This window comes from Pseudochaenichthys georgianus, chromosome 11 (genome assembly GCF_902827115.2).
Source record: "Pseudochaenichthys georgianus chromosome 11, fPseGeo1.2, whole genome shotgun sequence".
NCBI lineage: Eukaryota > Metazoa > Chordata > Actinopteri > Perciformes > Channichthyidae > Pseudochaenichthys > Pseudochaenichthys georgianus.
The window spans coordinates 21710177-21725250 of record NC_047513.1 but is presented as its reverse complement, the minus strand read 5'-3'; the positions used below and the strand labels follow the sequence as shown (position 1 = coordinate 21725250).

General features: G+C 43.0%; 1 protein-coding gene across 1 annotated transcript in view; it reads left to right on the top strand.

The window, feature by feature from the left end:
* elp2 (elongator acetyltransferase complex subunit 2) overlaps positions 1–14939 on the top strand; it is a 35057-nt gene extending 20118 nt beyond the window's left edge. Inside the window, exons 11-22 of the mRNA XM_034095206.2 lie at positions 2240–2371; positions 2759–2908; positions 5417–5608; positions 5817–5886; positions 6065–6157; positions 7903–7960; positions 8924–8996; positions 9577–9769; positions 13060–13181; positions 13293–13432; positions 13735–13848; positions 14345–14939. Of these exons, the coding sequence (XP_033951097.1) occupies positions 2240–2371; positions 2759–2908; positions 5417–5608; positions 5817–5886; positions 6065–6157; positions 7903–7960; positions 8924–8996; positions 9577–9769; positions 13060–13181; positions 13293–13432; positions 13735–13848; positions 14345–14531 (1524 nt within the window). The 3' untranslated portion in view covers positions 14532–14939. The remainder of the gene's footprint in view (positions 1–2239; positions 2372–2758; positions 2909–5416; positions 5609–5816; positions 5887–6064; positions 6158–7902; positions 7961–8923; positions 8997–9576; positions 9770–13059; positions 13182–13292; positions 13433–13734; positions 13849–14344) is intronic.
* Positions 14940–15074: the final 135 nt, after the last annotated feature.

The window sequence follows — 15074 nt, the reverse complement described above, 5'->3', positions numbered from 1 at the left end:
TGAGCCTGCAGACAAGCGTTATTTTGAAGGTCATTGATGACCAACGCAAGCCCCCTAAGAAGGCCGGATGATGGAGGACTCCACTTTGCTGCCACATACAGTAGACATAGCCAAGATATGTTTGTGTGTGTATCATCCATCCTGCTTGTTTAACATGTTATTGATGAACATGTGTTCTCGTGGGTTGCTCCTGCGATGACGGCTGCAAAGATAACACGCTAAGCTGTACAGATTGGAATCATTCAAGTGTGAATTTAGCACTTCTCAAATGTCCTCACAGCCAATGTCCATATCATTTAAGGCACAAGCTAATTAAAGATGGAGAATATATAATGTAGCCGTATCTGGATACAGACTCCAGTGGTGCTGAGGGAGCAGTGGAGCGCTCTCTGGGGTTGTTTCTGCTGCTATCGATTTGGATAGATCTCCCCTCTGGGCCCCGTTTACCTCCAAGGCCTCAGGGCCCGAGAAAGCTTTTAATTGTTTGAATTCCTCTGTGAGAAGTTGGCCAGGTCAATAGAATACTCTTAAAGTACTTGGGAACATAATTTTTCTTCGACTGGTTAAGGGTTATAGAATAAACTCACAATAGCGACTAGACAGGAATAAAGTTATGTGAACATAAATGTCTCTGCGTATAATGCACACGTCTAGACTTCCTCTCTTGTCCTTTTCAGGGAGGAAGCTCATTTCGTCCCGCACAAGCCACTTGCCGTTGAAAATATTGACGGCTAATGGTTAGAACATCTCTCCGTTGCTTATACAAGAATGACTGTGGATTAATTTCCACATTGTTTCAAGTTATTTTCGTCTAGTGCCATAATCCTGCATTGAATCGTGCGGGTTACGCAAGCAACGGGACGAGGTATTAATATTGCTTTCTTCATTTTAGTATGTCATTTCTATTCAGTAAAGAAATAAATGTCAATGAAAGCTTGAATTTATACAGAATATAATTACATTTTTTAATTTGTAGAACTCATTAGAAGCTTTTTATTTTTGAATTATGGCTCAATGTTTTTCATTTCTAGTTGTAATTGCCTGCTTCAGTGAAATGCCTTTTTGTTCTTTTCCTTTTTGCTCCCTGTTTTGGAAAAATACACTTTTAAGGACCTTAAAGTGAGTTACAGTGACCTCCACCGTTTGAACAAGTGCTTTTTCTTTTTGTCAGTGTAATTGGTAACTGCACTTAAACCAAAACACGCTTTATGCCCCAGCTAATGATTTGAATCCACAACAATTCATTACAGAACTGAGTCTAGACAGTCGGTCAGAATCCTTTTAGAAGTGATTATTATTTCTAGCATCTTTCTGAGGCAGTGATTATGAGTTTTTAATATGGATTGTTTTTCAGTGGCAGCTCAGCCCCCATGCGTGCTCCGTGTCCGCGGACCCTTCACTGTCTGTGTGATCTGTCCTACGAGCGTGACACAGGGGTCACAAGCTCTCACCCAAATACAATTTATGTAAATCCTTCAGGCGTCGCCATTTTTCATCATTATTTGTTCAGTGTGATATGCTGCTCTGCAATTGCTTTCATTCTGTATTAGACAAATGTATTTTCCAAGAAAAAGCAACACAGTTTATTGAGCTCTAATCAGTCCCATTATGCATCATTTATCATTTGACTTGTCAGCTTAATTTCAGTCTTCTTCTTCTTCTTCTTCTTCTTCTTCTTCTTCTTCTTCTCTTCTTCTGTCTTCTTCTTCTTCTTCTTCTTCTTCTTCTTCTTCTTCTTCTTCTTCTTCTTCTTCTTCTTCTTCTTCTTCTTCTTCTTCTTCTTCTTCTTCTTCTTCTTCTTCTTCTTCTTCTTCTTCTTCTTCTTCTTCTTCCATTGTGGGAGCTGTTAGTTAATATGTCTTGTAGGGGGACTGACGACAGATTTGAAACCTCTTTCCCCTCACTCCTCTTATTTTCTATGCATCCAAACCTTTATATTTACACAAAACCCAGGTGTTTGACAGAACGCTATATACTGCGTGTGTCTGAATCTCATGTAGGATGAAAGGAGAAACATGTCAGAAATAGCCTAATTATTTTCGCAGCTTTTTCTCCATATGTGGCAGTTCATGCACCTCAATGTCTTTTATCTTTATCAGTGGCGAGTCAGTGACCCGAACCAGAAGGCAAATGTTTCTCCCCCACCTGATGTCACATACACGTGTTTCTAAAAAGACATCAGAGTTGAATCTCTGGTCTGTAATGATCATCCCTACACCATGTTTTTCTTTCACATCAGGTGCGTGTTGGGGAGGTTGGTGGCAACACTCTGGGTTTCTACGGCTGCCAGATGAGTCCAGATGGCTCCATGATCGCTGCTCATGCTTTTCATGGAGCGCTACATCTCTGGTGCAAAGACCAAGATGAAAAGGTATGTCTCTTTTACTCTTAACCTTTCAAATGTATAACGCCAGTATTTCTGTTATTTGAGACTATCCTTGTTATTATAATGTGTTTGATATAAGATTCAGTGTTAGAGCATTGCTCCACTGTGACGTTTTATTCACAACACAAGGTTCAGAGATAACTGCATTTCAATTACGCCGGATCAAAATGTCAGTTTAAAGTTCAGCACATACCTGAAGGTGTTAATAACGTTTCAAATAGAGATTGTCTTTTCAGTCAGCAACACATTCATTATTATCACCCTCTCTCCCTAGTGTCATTCTAATGATGGAAATGATGCTTATGTTAAAGGGAATTGACACAAGAAATCATTTGGAATGTGTTAACTGACCAATGCGATGCTGTCTGACAGGGACAATGGAGGCCTGGGGTTGTGATATCGGGCCACTTTAATGCGGTCCAGGACCTGAGCTGGGACCCTGAGGGGGAGTTCATCCTCAGCGTGGGCTCCGACCAGACCACCAGACTCTTCACCCCATGGAGGAAACAAGATGATAAACAGGTACAAATATCCTGTAAATGAAAAAAGAGACACAGCTGACTGTAATTAAACAGTATTTTTAAATGTTTTAGGAATTTGATTTAAATAACCAGATGGTAAGTATAATAATATTTGATCACATTGATGCAAATACATCTAATATGACCATAAGGCAGTCCTGTGTCGTGATGCAACATTACCCACAGTCCTAATGCCCCTAAAGATTTTAAAGAGAGTCTCACTCTGGAATAAACAGCACAGCTCAATCTCACAGGAGAAATACTATCTTATACTTCACTTTATAAGGTGATATAAGGTTATAAGGATTGTTAATCTAACGCACACATCACAGTTTATTTTCATGAAAGAAAAAGAAACATTGAAACAATTGGAGTAAACACTGCTACTGGTGATTTTCTCCTTTATAAAATGAAGTTGTAGTTCTGACGAAGAGCCATTCCACATTTCTGTATTCATCCTGAGACGATATAAAGACAGGTTTCACACACCTGGCCTCAACATGTCCACCTAAGGATTCAGGCCTCTCTATTTCTTCCTCTCTCCTGTGAGCAATAGTTACTTAGTATGCTGCTCTCAGGGTTTCCCACACATAGACCATACTTGGGCCGGCCGCCCAGGTATATTTCGCGACCCATTTAGTTTTAGTTTTTTTTAATAATTTTTTTTGTATTTGTCCGTGACCACGACGCCATCTGCGATTGATTAACTTGTGGACAATGATCCCTCGCTCTACGCCTCCTGTACCCAGTCCCGGACTGGCCATCGGGAGGACCGATGCTGTTACAGTAAGTGGGGTGACTGGCTGTCTACACGATGTGGCCTGCCGACATGGCCACTGTCATACAGATCATAAATCAAAGCCCTTGATTGGTCTCTGTGTGTCATTCAAGCTTGGGATAACCTCAGCTCAGGTGAGGTAAAGGACTCTGAGTGTTTAGATAGTTAGCTTAGTCTAAGTTCTCAGTGGGTCTCAAACGGTTTGGTCGCCATTTATGTAAACACATATTTCCATTTGAGAGGGTAGTGATTAGTAAAATATGCATGAATAAATAAATAAATAAATAGTTAACTAGGTGGTCCCCGGGCGCGGTTCAAAATTGCAGCACACTGCTCCTAACACAGGATGGGTCAAATGCAGAGAAAAAAATTTCCCCATGGGGATTAATAAAGTATATCATCAAAAGGTAAGATACACTTTTAAAACTAGAGCTAAAACTAGTCTTTGCTGCTGCCTCAAAGAGGAGCAGGGGGAGAGGAGGGAGACAGGAGAGGCTGATTCAGGAGCACAGACACACTCACAACTATAAATGAACCAAAAGTAAATAAATAAACAAGTTTCAGTGTTTTTGTATATTGATATGGTATGTTATTGGTTATGGCCATGATTTTATGATTATTGAAATGTATACAGTTCTGTTTCATATAGGTGTTTCCATAGATCTAGTCCCCTCAAAATGCACCAGATTGATGCATTTAAGGCCCAATCCCAAATAGCCCCCTACACCCTACTCCTACACACTACCCATCCGTTTGCACGTTCGCGCGGAGGGTCCGCCACATTAAGTGCTGTTCCAAACCAACGAGTGTGGAGCGGGTGTGGAGGGGGAGTGGGCTAACAAGCCCTCAAACAGCGAGTCTGCAGCGGTGCTGACTTGAGACCAGTCTCTACCTGACCGGGGTCAACGCTGTGTGTGTCTGTTAGGAAACACGCTGTTTACAAACACAATTAAAGATGTTTGGAGTTTTATTTGAGTTATTCATTTACATTTTTTTGTCAAAGAGATGCTGATTTGAAATCGTTGTTACATACAGTTACGGCATTTCCTGTTTCTGCCGGAGAGAGGGGAGTTTGTCCCAAAGCTTGCCGCTGTATTTATACCCTTAACCCTTAATGGAGGGAACTTCATTCAGCTGCGAGTGTGGCTACAGACGGAGTTCACTCCGTCATGGAGGGGTAGGGTCGAGGGGGTGATTTGGGATTGGGTCTAACTCAAAAATAAAAATTCTTACCGGGGGAGCATGCCCCCGAACCCCCCTAGAGGATTTGAGATCCACCCCCACTTAAAATCACATGGACAGGTTCCTAAATACATTTACCATTTTTTTAAATAGTAACCCATGTTCATATGTTTATGTGTGGGTAGTAGATTTAAACTATAGGGCTTTCACTATGGGCCCTGCCTGTACCTGTTCGCTCTGCCATCGCGTGAAGGGTCTGCTAACAAGCGACCAACAGAAAGTTTAAAGTTAATTTTGTTGCACGTCACCTCTCTATTGAGTTTAGTTTGCAACATAAGCTGAAAATAATTGTTTTCATTTGAACTGTTACTGGATAATCAATTTAGTTTTTAACTTGGTTGCAAACGCCTGGATTTAGGGCCCAGAAATCCTGTTCCACAACATCAGGCATAAAATGAAATGCTGGCACAACCCCATGCAGCGTGTTGCGATCCCCGTGTCCAGATTTGCATCTTTCCTATATATTCTCATGCCTTATTCACCCTGCAGGCAACCTGGCATGAAATCTCCCGGCCGCAGATCCATGGATACGACATGCAGTGTCTGGCCATGGTGGGAAGGTTTCAGTTTGTGTCTGGAGCCGATGAGAAGGTCCTGCGAGTGTTTCAAGCACCTCGAAACTTTGTGGAAAACTTCGCTAACATCTCTGGGACGTCAAAAGAAAAGCTATTGACATCTAGTGTGAGTGTCAAATGAAATTACCATCATTATATATTCAAGTTATGTTCACTCGTGTAGAAATAGTCAAGAACTATGTTTGCCCTCTCTCCAAAGATCAGTTCTCTCTCTTTCACTTTGATTAACAGCTGTAAAATGTGCTGAGTGGATCTCCCACCCCTACATGGTTATTGATGTGTTTGTCTCTCGGTCCGTTCATTCATCTTGTCAGGACGCTGCCAACCTTCCAGAAGGAGCCAGCACACCTGCCTTGGGTCTGTCCAACAAGGCCGTATTTCAGGGTAAGAACTTGCTTACTTTTGCCCTTTTTTTTGTATCCTAAAGTTTTATCTGAGCTCCAAACGGTAGTTCTGGGTCTTATTTTAATCAAATGTTGTTTGTATTTTTTTTAGCTCATATGATGTAGTGTAATATATAAATGTTACAACTTATTTACAGATGTGTCATATTGTTCTGCAGGTGACCTTGCCCACAAAAGCAACGAAGGGGAGTTCAACAGTGTATCTGATCAATACCAGTCTGAGTCTTACTTCAACCCGCTCATCATGGCAGGTACTGCAAAAACAACACTCTCAAACAAGTGTTTTTCCAGCATAGCAAGGTCATTTCTGAGATTTCGCAGCAAACCCTCATTTAATTTAAACCTCCTTGATAAATAGTTTTCGAGGCGAAATGCATCCCTGTCTCCTCCAAAGTCCGATAGCCTGATTCATATTCTGCATCGCCCTCCACTCAGCAGCCTCAATCAGCTCACAAGATTTCCAGCCAGCCTGTCGCTAGATGTTCTTATAAGAGACAATTATGAGCGGCCAGACGGACAGTTAGTCATTGGGGCTCTCGCCATGCTATACTCCCACAATGCCTGAGGTCTGCTGGGGGCCGATGGTATTACAGCAGGTGTCCGTAAGTGTGAGTAGAAGTAAAAAAAAAAGAAAAACCTCAAATGAAATGTAATTTATTTGTTTATTCAACACATGGCAGTTATTTTAAAACAAAACATGTACACTTAACAAAACATGTACACTTTTTTATAGTGCATGGTGGAAAGGAGCATGGAGAAGAACATCTTATTTTATCTGCCCCTTCTTAAAAAATAAATAAAAATGAAATAATAAATAAAAGCAATATTCTTTCAGTCACAGTTTCTTACAAATACTGAAACATAAAACCAGAACACAATCAAAAGTCAACTTCATACTGTCTAATAACGCTTTCTTTATACATTTTCTTAAACATTAAAATGTTCTTACAGCCTTTTAAATCATTCGGCAAAGATATCCACTTCTTTACTCCAACTTCAGAGATACACATCTGCTTTAAAGTTGTACGCGCAAACTGATGCTTCAAACTCAATTTTCTCCTAAAATAAGATTATTTCGAACGGGAAGGGCATTGAATTCATATGTATCAAGGACACAGAGGTACATGGAGGATGGAGAGTACAAGAAACAAATGCAGGATAGATAAACTAGTGGATGAAAGTAGCAGATGGGAAATGGATTGTCAAATAGAGAAAACGTAGCGCTTTAAAACCCCTGGGCTAGACGGTGTCAAGTGCTGTCATCAGCATGATTGAAGCCACTCATAATCTGCAATGCTAATTAGAAAGCAGGCTTATGTGATTGCAAAGTTTAAGTATCGATGACCCCGGGCTATGGAGGGAGCAACCAAGTGCGGAGGCTGTTGTTAACAATGCATTTTCCCTCGTTTGATTGGCTTCCGCAGGCAAGGAGACAGATTAATAATTAGGCAATTTGGGAAGGCGATGACCAACAAGAAGAACACAAGAGTGTAGCTCTCGGTTATATGCAGCACAGAGACGTGTGCAGAGAGGATTGGCACCGGCTAGATTTGGTCCAGCTCAAAGCCAACAGCCGTTAAGATCTCCGATAAAGCTGCTGCTGTTTCAAAATCTTTTTTGGCAAAAGCTAAATGCTAAAAGAGTCTGTATATAAATGTGAGGGAACATTGTCTTCATGCTATTAATCGTGTTCTAGGTGCACCGTGTAGTCTTTAGTTCACTCTGTCTCGTTTGTCTTCTCTTTCTTCTTCTTTGATTTGTAAGCCTGTCACATACACACATTCAGGATCCTATCTGTCGCACTTTTGGTTCACAGAACAGGGATTTAGAAAAGGGAAATTATAATAGCTACTTTGGTGTAATCCTCATTTTATAAATTGGAAACTGCTTGTATTTGAATTTTAAAAAGGCACAGTTTTCAGGGCCTGCCAAATGATAGTTATGTAAGGGTTTGGAGTTAACTGTGTGTCTGTTTTATGTGTGTGTGTGTGTGTAGAGCCCCCACCCGAAGATCATCTTCTCCAGAACACACTGTGGCCTGAGGTCCAGAAACTGTGAGTATCCACATGTCTTTCTGCTAGCAGCAGCTTGGGAACCTGCTGGAACAAACAATATCCTGAGACATAAAACAACCTCGACTACAGATTTACTTTATATATACTTCCCTTTTCTAGAAGACATCGTGTTTTTTGCATCACTCTTAATGAAGAAGCATTTCCAGATAAATTGTGTTTATCTAGTTTTGCCCAAAGGGTTTATTCTCACTGAAAATGATGGAATTCACAAAGCCCTGGTTCTCTCCTTCCTTGTATCAGCCAATCAGAATCCAGCTTCCTGCCATCCCATGAGCCTCTTCTCTAGGCTGAATATATTGCCTCCATTTGTGGCCAAGGCTAAATCTATTTTCCTGTCAATTTGCTATAAACATAACATATGGCGCGTGGTTTATTCGAGGTGTGGGCATTGTGCCTTATTCTTTTACCTCCATTTGGCTTCAGCCCCCTGAATAATTTAGTGCATAATAGAAACATTCAAATGAGTAAGTGGCTGAATTATTTTTGTGGCATAAATAATACACTCAGCGTTGGGGCTAAATTGCTGCAACGCTTCGTAGATGGGGAGGAACTTCCAGGCTGTGATTTCCCTTTGTTGACATTTGAAAACAAGCAGGTGATAGTCGGCAAGCTAAAAGTAATTATGCTGCCGGTGATTACCCGCAGCATCATCGTTGTTCATCTCTGTCAGCAGGAAAGGACCAGTCATTGCAGATCAGTGTTTTAATTTCACACTCTGTCTGCTTATTTACCTGTCAGCGAGCGGCGATGGCTCAAACCTAGACGCTTGTCGGGGTGACGCTTTGGAATAACAGGAAACTTAATTTGCTGTCACACTCGCTGCGCTGTCTCTGTTGTTGTCGTCCTCCCTTCATTCGTCTGTCTTTCACATATTTAGAACGGCTGTTATCCTGCGTCCTGTTGGTGATTAATGTCTCTATGATTGTCCTCCGTCTCCTCCAGATACGGCCACGGATTTGAGATGTTCTGCCTGGCCTCAGACAGCGGCAGAGCGCTGGTGGCATCTGCATGCAAGGTCAGTGTGATCGGAGCGAGGCCAGAGAGCACGTACTCAGTAACAGGCATTAGATCAGAGAGGAGGGGCATCATGACATATTGCCTCTGCATGCTCATATCCACACTACCACAGAGCGGGGTTAGGCTGCTCTCAGTCAGGTATTGATGGTACCAACATGACCTTAAAGCAGACAAGCACAGAGCTATTAGCCATCACAGATATGTTTTTTTGTGGCATACAATATCTCTCTTTCTTCCTCTCGCATCCACTTTCTCCACCTGCATTCCTCCTCTTTCCATCTGTCCTTCTCGCTTTCCTTTTCACCTCTTTGCTTTATTCCTTTCCCACCTCTGAATTACGTTTCCTTTACATTCCCTGCTGTGGCAATCCTCCATTCCTCAACCCACCTCCTACACTTGTTTATTTTCCAACAAGCATGCAAGCTCATTTTGTACATTTTTTAAAACAGAAGTTGTTTTCAGGAGGAAGTCAAAGGCAAGAAGAAAGACAGAGAAGATAGGATAAAGTCAAAACCTAACAAAACTCAAGCTGCTTTTTAAAAGTAATGCGTTTTTTATTATCTAAATCCTCTCTCCAGGCGTCCAAAGCGGAGCATGCGGGCGTTCTGCTGTGGAGCACGGCGACATGGCGCCAGCTGCAGACGCTGCCCTGCCACACCCTCACCGTCACCCAGATGGCCTTCTCCCCAGATGCTCAACTCCTATTGGCTGTTTCCCGTGATCGCACCTGGTCTTTATGGAGACAGAACCCGCCCACAGCTGAGAGTCCAGGTGAGAAACAGGAAGGAGTTGTGGACAATAAGAGGATCTATCATGTTGCAGTGCAGCTAAGCATGAGGTAGCATTGCAGCATGGTGGTGGCCAATACATTTCGTTTAATTAAAAATGTGTTTGAGTGAATCTCAAAACAAAGAGACAACATTGGAGCCTAAATGGCAAACAACACCAGCACGCCTAAAACTAATTAATTAAAATAAGGTAAACCCACTGAGCAGATTTGTTCCAAATCAAATTCTACGTCAAGTTGGCCTGATTAGAAGGACTCCCCTAATTAATCCTGAGAAGAGCCAAAGCAGTGATGTGCTGACTGAAACCGGTCCAAAAAAAGGAAGATTAATAATTAAAAACACATTTTCTCTTCATATTTATGTAAATTGACCACCAATAAAACATCACCAACTTCCCTTCATGACACACTTACAGTAAACTCTTTATTGCACGTTATACTTGGATAGTATGTGCAGAGATATTTGTAATGTGCGACACTAACTACACAGAATACAACAAATGCCTTTGTTACGTCCTCTCTAGGGTAGAAGGAAATTACACACCCCAGTATGGAATTAGGTATATTACAAGCGTTTATTTATATATAATATATAGGTAGAAAATAATGAGGCAGGCAGCCTGGCACAAACAAAAGGCAAAAGAGTACAAAGTTAAATGAAGCTCAACAAAAGAGCCTTGATAAGTAGCCTACAATAACATGATTAGGCTGAACAGAAAGTAATAAATCACCCCTCTCTATAAGAAGGGAACAAAAAGAACAAAAGAAGGCTGTTTAAGAAACACAGTACATGGAGCAAACAATCAACACAACGCTATACTAGTAGGAAAACACGCTATATCATGTGACCCCAGTCAACACAATGCTAAGCTAACAGGAACACTAACAAACAAAAGGTACAAGTCAACCACCGTTGACGTAAATATCGCAGCGAGAGCAGACATGTGAGGCGTTTAGCGATTAGCACAGCAGACCCTCCCAAATGATGTCAGTCTGCGGCCTTTGTACTCCTCCCCCGGAAGGTGTGCTGGATGGGTGCAGGGATTGGAGGACGTCGATCCAATCCCCTCTCCGGAAACGGGGGCGGGACAGCCAATGACATCTAAGGAACCTCACAGCTCATTTGCATACACACAGAGCAGAGTTAATGGCACCAGGGAGCCAGCGGCTGTAACAGCCTTCCTGTACACTTTTTGGTGGTGTAGTGGCTTGTCTGTTGGCTTGTTTTCTGTAGCCTTATTTTGAAAGATTGTCACTTTTTTTGTCCGTTTGCTTGACCTTTGACTTTTTTCAGACTTAACTCAGTTGTGGTGACATTAATGGCTAGCGGTACAGAACTGTTTCTGGAAGGTCACTGCTGTCAGTGTCCACATGGACTGAGGAATTAAATGAATCCAATGAGAGAGACAAACAGATCTAGAGCCAATCTTTAAATACTACTGTGGAGCTGGACTTCTTTTATTATAGCCTACCGTTTGTATTTGATTATAACTTTTAAAAGGATCTTCTTCTCATTTTGTATGTTGGAACCAACGACGACCTCATACTCACGCAATGTAAATGATGTATGAAATGTCTTTTATAATCGGATTCCTTTGATCTCCCTGCTCTCCCAGCCTGAGAATGTGTTATCTGCTAAAGCTCGGTTCTCTTTTTGTTTCAGTTTCGGACATTTTCTTATATGGTATAATATTCTTAGGATATTTTATGTTTATTAGAGATTTCACAAATGACATAACCCTTTTTTTTTTTTCAGCATGCATTTCTTTAATCATTTGATCACTTGAAAACAACAATTAAATGTTGCTCTTACACTTTGCTCGAAATAGGAGTTCTCTTATTCGAGCACTTAAGTGTAATTCTTAGAGATTTGATAAAATAGGTCCAGTTTGATCAATAAGACACGGTTTCTTTGTCTGTTCTGATTACATAAAAACAGACACTGATTTGTTCTTCTGATGTCCTGAGTCGGTGAAGAAAGAATGGGATCTGTTCGTCCCCACGTTCAATTCACCTCCTGCAGGGCCAGTGTTGTAAACAAGAGCGTGTTCCTGGAGAGTTTGTTTATGTGAGAGAACCTCTGCGCCTCGACTCCGACGGATAACCCGATCCTGCTTCCAAGGTGAGCAGAACAGGACATTTAAGCCCCAAGGATTACCTCCCTGCTAACCGTCTCACAGCTCTTTTGGCAGGAGGGTCCTAACGGGCGCAGGCAGAGGAGAGGCAGCCCTGAACTCCGTCTGCCTCTACAGGGATCCGCTCAGAGGCAGGGAGGCTGTTTGTGAGACAGGGAGGGAGGGGGGGGCACGTCTGTTCTGGTTGGCTGCTGAATCACTCAAGGTGATTGTCACCCACAGACTCACAGTCCAGACCAGGGAAGGTTAAATGAAGTCAGAGCTGATCAAACAAACCGCCTGCCTCCATTCTCACCTCTTCTGTGCCTCTTCTTTTCATCTGACCACGTCCCTTCCTCTTCCTCGGGGGTCACACACCCAGATGTCTAAATTATGTAGACCCTGTTACCTTCCTCTCCTCCCTCTCCTTTTTTTTGTGACGCATTGTATCGAACCTGCTGCTCTCTAATCTTCTGGGATATATTTGTATTGTTGTTACTCCTACCTTGTCGGTCGCTGGTCTTCATCTCTGCGCACTGAACAGCCCATCAACCCCCCCCCCCCCCCAGGTCCTCAGATGAGAGTGTTAATGAGAGGAGCTGTAACACCTGTGTGTCCCAAACACCACACCTACAGAGAGTGTTGTGAGCACAGAGACACGACACGGTGGTTAACTCTGACATTGTGGGGACCCTGTGGTTTTGCGGCTCGGTTGTGTGGGTGTGTGTGTGAGAGCGAGTGGAGAGAGAGCACTGCTGCAGACAAGCAGACAGGCCGCTGCCACCAGCATACAAACAAGCTCCCTGGGGAAAACTAATCTGGGGTCTGAAATGACTTAGGCCGGGGAAATAAACAGCAGCAGGTCATAAACCAAAAGTGAGTGAAATGGAGGGCTGCAACGAGGTTCCCTGTCTTGTTTGGTTGTTTATTTGTCGCCAGGGAGAGCCTTTGTTGCTACACAGCAGTTGGTAGGGATCAGACATGCTGATGTCATGCTACAATAATCACGACACAACGTTTTCACTGCCCGCTCATCTGTCATCAAGAGGAAGTGTCGGAGAAGTGTGATTAAAGCTCTGCTGTGTTGGGGCTGAATCAAGCTTTTTGTGACTTCCTTCTTTCTCTAATCCCTGTACTGGTTTGTGTTTGTTTCCATGCAGAGCCCCGGTTCTCACTACATGCACACACAGAGAAGGACACAGCCGTACACAGCCGCATCATCTGGTCATGTGACTGGAGCCCAGACAGCAAATACTTTGTGACATCCAGTCGGGACAAGAAGGTCAGGCTTTGCTTTTAAGATGATATGAAGTGGTGATGCAATGATTGCATTTTTTGTTGAGAGCAACCATTTCATTTTAAATGCTCATAAAAGATTTGCGTGTGTGTGTAGGTGATAGTGTGGGGGCCGTGCGGGTCAGAGGACTCAGACGCTCCTCTGTCTCCTGAGATCAAACCCTGTTCCTCCATCTTGGATGTGGGAGATTCTGCTACTGCTGTGGCTTTCTGCCCCACACTCTGCTCTGATAACAGGTACACACACACACACACACACGCGCACACACACACACACACACACACACACACACACACACACACACACACACACACACACACACACACACACACACACGACACACACAACAATTATATTTCTTTATCTTTTTAATATGGCAAACTTGTAATTGTATTGTTGTCTGTTTCATAGCACCTTAGAACATTTGTAAAACGTTTGGCTGAACCTCTGAAAAAAGGAATAACAACAATTTTGAAGTGATTGTTAATATTTGTTAAATTTATAAAGCTGTCTTTGTGTGTTTTGGTTTCTTCCTCAGCTTCCTGCTTGCAGTGGGGCTGGAGAGTGGCAGGATCTTGCTGCACAGGTGGAGCCCTGACCTGGGGTCTGCTGGAGGAAACGACTGGAAACACTGTGGAGGAACAGACATCTCGTATCCTTACGCACACGCACGCACGCACGCACGCACACACACACACACACACACACACAAGTCCTTCAATGGCCATGGGCAGCAGATGTAAATGACAATGTGTCAGTAACAAAACTGTGGCTTCAGTTTGATGGCTGAGTGTATTATGGAGAAAAAATGCAGCGCGATGCTACATTTAATTGGCTGCGTTCCTTTGAGCTGGGCAGCAGTTAGGGGGTGAGGCATCGACAGGTGGTCGTGTGTATTTCTGTGTGTCCAACATGTGAGAGTGAGTCATCATCTGTACAGCTCAGGAAGTAAATTAAAGAGGTATTTTGGTTGTTTTTAAGTATCAGAAGGCTGCTCGATACCCAATTGTTGTTGCTCACATTGTGTTGCATATCTTGGAATTGTTTCGGAGACATTGGAGATGGTGCTATACTAAAGTACTTGTAGCAGGTAGTAGTATTTGTCTGGATTTTGTCCTGTTTTTCCTTCATTTCACAAACTTTCCCAGACAAAGCCACGCGCTGACGGTGAAGAGGCTCCGCTGGAGGCCCCGGGCCGGGCGAGCAGGGCGAGAGAACCAGGAGGACGGAGCGAGTGAGGGAGAGAGGGAGGAAGAGAGCTCCTGGGTCCAGCTTGCCAGCGCCAGCGCCGACCACTCTGTCAAGATCTTCAACATCAACAAACGGGCTCTTTAGCACCACCAACAGTGACACTATTATGTCCCTCACATGCAGACAGACACTTGGACCGAGGACCACAGGCCACAGCTGCAAGCCTCTCACTCTCTGTGACAGCCAGTTAAGTCATGGGTCAGTCGCAGGACCAACCAACCCCCCCCCCCCCCCCCCCCCCCCCACCAGTCTGTCTGCACACAGCTGAGCAGATCTGATGGGTGGAAGCAAGACGGCAAAAACACCATGACCCCGGGTGGTCTTTCACTTCATAGTGTTTCAGATTCAGAGAGGACCACACTGCTGGATCTCCACACAGATCACATATTTATCCAAGCTAACATTATACAGGGACTCTTTTCAGTAACAAATCACAAAGGTGTACTATGATTTGGTTTCATGACAAATTAATTAAATGGTTTTTATATCTAAGATTTGTCTTGGGTCTCTGAATGAAGCTACAGTGGTTGCAATGGTACCTGTGTTACATGGTTTAGCAGGTTTAAAGTACTAAAGACTTGTAATTACAGGTAATAGATTTGGACATCATAGACGTAGCTGTATTTA